Source organism: Orcinus orca, chromosome 5, assembly GCF_937001465.1.
Source record: "Orcinus orca chromosome 5, mOrcOrc1.1, whole genome shotgun sequence".
Classification (NCBI taxonomy): Eukaryota; Metazoa; Chordata; class Mammalia; order Artiodactyla; family Delphinidae; genus Orcinus; species Orcinus orca.
The window spans coordinates 93,119,480-93,127,578 of record NC_064563.1 but is presented as its reverse complement, the minus strand read 5'-3'; the positions used below and the strand labels follow the sequence as shown (position 1 = coordinate 93,127,578).

Sequence of the window (8,099 nt, the reverse complement as noted above, 5' to 3'; positions counted from 1 at the left end):
CACGGGGTAGAATGCACTTTAGTTAAGGTCTTGGAGGTCATTACAATGACTTTGGTTTTCCCTCTGAATGGGATCCATGGGAGGGTTTTGAGCAGTGTCATGATCTGACATATTTCAAAAGAATCATTTCACATACACAATTGAGAATTTTGTTTTAAAATAAAAGCTTTAATTTCAAAATTTTCTAGTTGCCTTTTTCCTAGAGGCACTATAACTTATCATTCAATGTGGGACACTTAAAAAACAATTATATATAATTTACATATAAGTAAAATACAGACATCTTAAGTGCATAGCTCTGTGAATATTTACATATGGGTGCATCTAAGTAACTGCCACCCAAAACAAGGTAAGCTCACTTAATTATGCGGAGACAAGAGGCATAATCAGGGCTGATTGCTTCCTTGTGAATAGATTCTTTGGGGCAAGAATATTATCAGTGATATATTGTATCACATCAGGAAACACATTGCTACTCTTACCATTCCTGGTGATGATAAGTTTGAATACTTGGTTAAGGTGTACATAACCAAATTTGAACTTTTGCCTATAAGCCCCATTTTTCCCAATGTAGAAATTCACTTGAGGCACTTTCAAGTAAATTAATTCCATTCATCGAATTAGCATTTTTAAAATGTCCCCATCTCCTTTCTCGTCTGCTCCCTTAGGGCTGGGAGTCTTTGGAGATAGCCACTTCTACTTTTGGCAGTTCACAGGATTTTCTTCATGCAACCCTGTAAGCAGGAAGCATGGAGAGTGCAGAGTGGCCCAGAGTTCAGCTGTCAAATAGCACCATGGAGTTGATTTGTAGTCACTTCTCTATCATTAATTATAATCATAGCCGTGGAGTTGATTTGTAGTCACTTCTCTATCATTAATTATAATCATAGCTGTACCCTTTTTACTGGTATTGTGATCTCACTGCAGGCTTTTCATTAATACTTTATTCCTAAAAAGCAAATGAAATGTTTTAGAATCAAGACGAAATATCAAATTGCATTCTTGAAAATAACCAAGAAACCCACTCCTGGAATGCCAATAAAATTGCCCTTGGGACTTTCCTGGTGGTCCAGTGGTTAGGACTCAGTTCTTTCACTACCATAGCCCCAGGTTCAATCCCTGGTCAGGGAACTAAGATCCCACAGCTTGAGCTCCCCCCCACCCCGCCCCACTTGAGGCTTCTATCCTCTGCCAGCTGCCCTAGATCTCTGGTGTTCAGTCAACATGACACCAAAAGTGGGTCCCCAGCAGGCCAACAGAGAGCACGGGATGAAGCCCAGGATGATTCCTGGACAATTACAGGGTGAGGAGATGGATCCTTGGGAGCCAAGTTTGGGCTGCTCCAAGCCCCTCTATTCAGAGAGATGGGCTTCTCTCCATCCTCCTCCTCTGCAGGCCCCTCTTCCAAGCTAAGCCCGGAAACACACGTGGCCCAATTTAACAGAAAACACATGGCAATCCCCTCCAAGCATCCCACTGCTCCTTCTCCATTCGTATCTTTCAGGAAATACCTCCAATTGTAGCCTCTATTTCTCTCCTCCCCTTATTCAACCACCCCCAAATTATCTATATTCTTTATTGCTTTGAATCCCTTATCTTTTCCAAGCAAGTATGTTATCTCTACCTCCTTTATAAGACAATTTCCCCATGCAAATTCTCCCCACTGACTTCATATTTCAGGTTTTCTCCTTGTTTCTTCTGTCTCCTTTAACATGCCCCTACAACACTGCTGTTCCTTGAAGCTCTGTCCTCAGCCCAGTGCAACTCTTCTCCTTATCAGTGTTCAAGTAATTACCGAAAAACTATCTAGAAGCCAGGTTTTTCTTACTTCCTCCTTTCCATCTAGACAACTCTTCCATTAAATTAAGAAACCTCTTCTTTGATACCAGTCATCACATGGTGATACAGTCGTTTACATACCAGTCATCCCCCTTAGACTGTAGGCCACCTAGAAGCAGGGTTTTTTTGCTAGTCATTATTTCTGTGTAGTGCGTATACTGGGAACATAGTAATTATACAATTGGTTACTGCTCCAAAATTATGGGTCTCCAGGTAGTTATGCCTTGACATAAAGATGCCCTTTCTCCTAGGAAGACACTTACTCAAGTAAAACTTTTTGTGAAAATCTTTATTGACAACTTGTGCTTGAAATACAGGGCTAATTAAGATGAATATGTATCTCCTTTTTCCCCCAACTAAAACCCAGATGCCCACTTTTAGTGTGTAGAAGGGTACCATGTGGTTACCTGTGCACACACTCAGGGCACAGCATGTTGTCCTCCAGGTGTGGGGGAGGAAGATTGCCCGCAGGAGGCAAGAAGAGCGCAGACACCCTCCTTCGTTTTTCAGGCACCCAAGCCTGTCCGGCATGAAATTGTAAATGAACCCAGCCCTCTGTGTTAGCAGGGAGACCTCTCCCGTGAACCACACACCACCAGACCCCTGGGGAAGGAAAGAGAGGTTCAGTACGAGCATAGCAAGACCAAAGTCTAAACTTCGAGTTTGCATCATGGCCTTTGATGCTACTGTCTTCCAAGTGCCAGCTCCCAGATATGAACCCTGAAACCTAACTTACTCTACCCCGTTCCCCTTTAGAAAATAATGCAAAAACAGTTCCTGTTAAATATTTTAAAAGAAACAAAAAATACATCTGGATGTGTAGAGGCAAGTGGGTAGATGACAGTGTGGCTGGGAGGGTGGCAAAGCTTTTCCTCTGCCCATCTTAGGTTTTCACCTGGGACTCTAACAAAAAGACTAACAAGGGAAAAACAGTTGATGAATTCATGCAGTGCACATAGTGCAGGAAAAATGCAAACACTAGCTCAAAATGGCAGCTTAGAATTCCATCTTATGTAACATCTTTGACAAAGAACAATACATTTGCAAAGAAATGACAGGACAAAGGGAAGCAGGCTCCCAAGGGTGGCAAACGGTGGGAAGGTAAATATATGGGAGGAAACTAATGGATGAGGTTTCTTTGCTGGTTGCTCTGGTGCCCACTCTCAGTGGATAAGTCTGTCTCCAGCAAAAGGAGAATAGATAATCCTGCCTTAGGGCGAAAAAGGATAATCCTGCCTTAGGGCGAAAAAGGGTGCTGCTTTTTGATTGCCTTCAGCTCAAGATTTTTATGGCAAAGAGGCATATTTTGGGGTGACGTTCTGATTTCCTTCAATAGAAAGACTAAACCAGAGTGGTCTGGGAAGGCCCTCATAAAACAAGTTCAGAGGTCTCAACTCTTTTTTTTTTTTTTTTTTTTTTTAAGCAACATCAATGGTTTAATGGATGGGGGATCTTACATGTCTGAAGAAAGATCCTGGAGCAACACCCCACTATGTGCAACACAGAGTGGACAGGGCCTGGCCCCAGGCTTTGCTCCCAAGGGGAGGGGGAGGTTACCAGTTATGGGGGGACAGGGGTCTCAGCAGGCATTGTAATGTGCTAACCAGTTCATGGCCTTAATTTTATCTCCTGTAACTCTCACAATGACATCATGAGGTAGGTATTATTATTAACCTACATCACCACGAGCAAACTGAGAACTAGATTAAATAACAGTTAATGCCACTTACTTGACAGATGCTAGAAGATCCAAGGCTTTAGCTCAGGCAGTTGATTTTAGAGACTGCTTTTACTTTTAATTCTTTAAAGGAGGCGAAAAGAAATGAAGCCAGATTTCTATCCCCTTCTGATGACCTCATTAATTTAGATCACTGGTTCTCAAAATGTGGTCCCCAGATTAGTCGTGCCTGGGAGATTGTTAGAAATGTAAATTCCTAGGGCCTACCCAGACCTGAACCAGAAAAATGTGCGGGTGGGGCCCAGGAATCACCAGGTCTTCAGATGATTTTGATAACACCCTTAAGTTAATCAGCGGTTAATATCAATTAAACTTATTTTCCCACCTGAACCAGAAGCAGTTCTTACTAATGAGCTTACCACAGGTCTCTTGTGATTGCGCTGACTCCATCTTCATGGCCCTGGCTGTCATTCTGCTCCAAGAGGCAAACACAGTTCCTGGGTCAGAGGCAGAAGTCGATACAACTTCTTGAAGAGTAGGATCTCCTTCAAGGGCAGGATCTCCTTCAAGGGCAGGAGCTCCTTCAAGGGCAGGTACTCCCTCCTCAGGAGGAGCAGCCACTTCAGAAGACATCTTTTCATCAGAACATTCCAGAGGTAGTTCCCCCTCGTCCATCTTTGATTTTCTTCTCGCTAGTGATAGGATCCTGGCCTCCTCGGCTGTGGCAGGAATGTTCTACATAGAGGGTTTAAAAGATTAAAGACAATTCTTCTACTCACCTTTTTTTTTTTTTTTGTAGTACGCGGGCCTCTCACTGTTGTGGCCTCTCCCGTTGCGGAGCACAGGCTCCGGATGCGCAGGCTCAGCGGCCATGGCTCACGGGCCCAGCCGCTCCGCGGCATGTGGGATCTTCCTGGACCGGGGCACGAACCCGTGTCCCCTGCATCGGCAGGCGGACTCTCAACCACTGCGCCACCAGGGAAGCCCTCTACTCACCTTTTAACGCTAAAACAGGTGATTAGGATGAGAATAACTAAACCTTCCACTTGGCCAAATTCCCTACAAATTACTCACTTTTTGATGAGGGTAGGCATGTTCACAGAGTCGTTTATATCCGTCTAGTTTCTAAGACAAGAGAAAAATGAGTTCATAATCAAACTGAGGCTCGTAGTCTTCCTCCCAAGAGCATCACCTCCTACCCTGGACACTCACCGGGCCTTTGGTGCTTAGTTTTAACTGCTGGCACCAAGCGCGCACAACATCCCTGTGAATCAGATTGACAGGCGGCAGTATAGAAGGTAAAGGAGGAATTGGCATCGTCTTCTTCTGAGGTTTCACACTGTCACAACATTGTGGCATTTTTCGTGGACAACAAGCTGAAGGAGAATGAGATAAAATTAGCAATAATTAACTTCTGTGTAGCCTTTTAAAATGTCAAAAGTACAATCACTTTTAGTTCTTATAGTCTAATCCCCACTGTAAAATTAAATGACTTGCCAAAGACCACGTAACCTTCAAGGGATAGAACCTCAAAACTAAAACTGACAATATTTCTGAATCCCTCAGTTATTTTTACTTCCTAAAACTCCCCACTACTCACGCACACTTGCTCTTTTGTGAGAGCTCTAAACCACAGACCCTGAGGAGGTTGACCTAGAGATTGCACTTCCAATGCAGGGAATGATAGAAGTTTTAGACCTGAGGTCATAACTGCTAGGCCATGCCTTGCCCTCTCACCGCAAAAAACAAAATAAGCCACCCGGAAATGCTACACAATGACTAATACCCATAATTCTGGCAGCCCACCCCACTAGGGCAGCACTCTGGTCTCCTGCTGCACCTCACACGCTCTCACCATTCAGGAAAGACTGACGTTAATAGTCACTAGGTTTGACTGAGCGCCCATTCAGTCAGATGAAGTGTAGGCTGTTTACCTAATTATTCTGTGTAAGTTACAACTGACCTTCCACCCTGACCTCAATCCAACTCAGCAAGGTAGCTACTTTCCTCATATTTTTAAGACAGGAAGTAGAGTTTCAAGGATGGGATTTTGAATTTATAGGTCTCTGTCCCCAGATCATTGCACATGAAGATCCTTAACTCCCAGAATCTGGAGTAGGCAAAATAATGAGCACAACCAGGAGGTGAGATTTAAACTAGGCTTCGAAGGAAGTGTAGGATTTGCAGAATACAGGACTGAAATTTCTTCCCTACTTTTTCAGAAAAATCCCTGTCTTCTCGGACCCAGGGAAATAGGATTTGAGGAACTGTAGATCTCTTACCTCTGTTATTTTTTATAGATCTTTTTCTTTTGGTCCTCTTTGCCGAGTTTTCTAGTATATCTGGTTTACCAGAAGCCCCCTGTCCCTCTTCGGCATCTACTGATGTACGTTTGAATTTGCAGCTCATATATTCTTCCTCTGTCTTCTTTGTGGAGTTGCACTGGGGATAGAGGAACCAGAAAGTCACTCCTCTGGGCGTCCAACCCACCATATACACTACCTGACTTATGACACCTCACATCCAAGGTACCAAGATAATCATTGAACTCCACTGGCAACATGGGTTCTCTTCTGGGTATCATCTTAATACTCAGGTCTATTTATAAGAAAGGGAAGCAGTGATAGAGAAGTGGAAGGCCAATCTGAAAGTATGAGAAAAGGGGAATTCCCTGGTTGTCCAGTGGTTAGGACTCAGCACTTTCACTGCAAGGGCCAGGGTTCAGTCCCTGGTTGGGGAATTAAGATCCCACAAGCCTCGGAGGCAAGGTCCAAAAATGTACGAGAAAAGACAAAAAAAAAAAAAATATATATATATATATATATAAACAAAATTCATAGAAGAAACTAGCCTCTGCTTTGGAGAAAGCCCTTACACCACCCACAATATCCATTATCCCTCACCTGGAAGGTTTTTTTTCCCCTCTTTCCCCATTCCCCCCCTCCCTCCCATTTACCTCTTCCAGATAAACCTTTCCCATACTATTGCCCCAAGCTACTGCCACAAAACTACTTTCCTTTCCAACCTAGTTACTTTGCCTGAAAGGATATCACTCAGCTCCACACACACCACCTTCCCTTATATTCATGTTCTTAAACCCTTAATCCGCTTTCAGAATCTCACTTCAAGTGTTAGTTCAGCTGGTAACCTTTTCTCCACTTTATAGACCAGTACAAATCTACTGCGCCATTGCCACATTCCTACCACTTGTCAGTTGCAGTTTTACATTTGCTTGTGTGATTTGATCCATGACTGTTACTCCATTTGATTATAAACTCCCCAAGGGTAGAATTCCTTTCCCTCTGGTTGTAGGCACTCAATAAATATTGGTTAATTCAAAAGAAACAAGAGAACAGTGAGAATAAAGCTGTTTGATACAAAGAAACAACATTTTTTGAGCCTATAGTTTCCATCAGGCATTGTTCCACACCACAGACTCCTTATTTTCCTTCTTTTAATCCCCACAGCAATCCAGCAACAATCTATTATTTTGTTTTTCAGATGCAGAAGCTGAGGCTCAGAGGTTACATAACTAAGGGCACACAGGTAGACACTTGCGATAGAAATTAAACCCCAAGTCAATACTAAATCCCAGATTTGCTTCCAAATCTAATTCCTATCACCTCCAAGAAGGGAGTACGAATTACATTTTTACATCTCTATAGCAGGTTTACATTCATATTCAAATCTCACATTGGCATAACACTTACATAAAGTGCACTTTGTACCTCACTCACTTTGGGGTCTCCCAAAAGTCTTAGTTAAAATTGGGAGGGCAAAAAATGACCTAGCTCTAGGAAAGAGACCCGGAGAGCGGTCAGGCTGCACTGGCAGAGGGATTCAATTTTTCTCAACAAAGCCCCACAGCCTGTCTGACTTTAGTTGCTGTCCTCAGTGTTCCTCAATACGTCTGGTTTCCCATTGTTCCTTGGCCCTAACAACCCTAAGAAAAGATGAATCCAGACGCAGCAATTTTGGTCTCGAACCTGTGTCTGTAGAAGCAAAATTAAAGGATCTGGTTCTGTATACCAGGGAGCAATTATATCCAGGAACTTGATTTTTTTTTTCAACAAGTGAAGGGAAGGAAATTCTAAGGGACCTTCTTTTCTCCTCAAAAGAGGGAGTAAGTGTGCCCAAGAGAAAGAGAAACACGAAGATTGACAAAGAAAGACAAAAGCAAACCCGTGCAGATTGTACTTACCTCCTCGTTCTTTGCACTCTCCATGATCAGAAATCTCAAGCTTGATGATACTCTCCTTACTTCTGAAATGGCCCCTGGCCCAAGGTTGCTCTTTTAAAGGCTCCTCCTTCTTCCGGCGCCGGTAAGCACTTTTCCTTTTCTCCTCCCCTCTGTTCCTTCCCCCACAACCCGTGAAAGCTAAGCTTGCACACTTTCTTATTCATGAGTGACTATTGTATGAATGAATACATAATAACATTCCGGGCCCTTTCCTGTGAGTTTTTTTTAACGTTATTACGCAGGGTGTGGTTCCGGAGACATTGGGAAGTTGAAAATTCCTTCAGAAAAATTCCAAGGGAAAAAGAAAAGTTGCTAGAGACTTCTGAAGGGGATGTGTGACAG

The 8,099-nt window shown here is 43.2% G+C and overlaps 1 protein-coding gene across 1 annotated transcript; it reads right to left on the bottom strand.

Annotated features, from left to right (window-relative positions):
* Positions 1–282: 282 nt before the first annotated feature.
* DPPA4 (developmental pluripotency associated 4) lies at positions 283–7,742 on the bottom strand. The gene is made up of 7 exons (XM_004272076.2): positions 7,719–7,742; positions 5,800–5,959; positions 4,730–4,893; positions 4,592–4,642; positions 3,937–4,252; positions 2,247–2,442; positions 283–949 (listed from the first exon to the last, which is right to left on the bottom strand). Exons 1-7 carry the CDS (start codon positions 7,740–7,742, stop codon positions 919–921), a joined length of 942 nt encoding a protein of 313 aa, XP_004272124.1. The 3' UTR covers positions 283–918.
* Between the last annotated feature and the right edge of the window lie 357 nt (positions 7,743–8,099).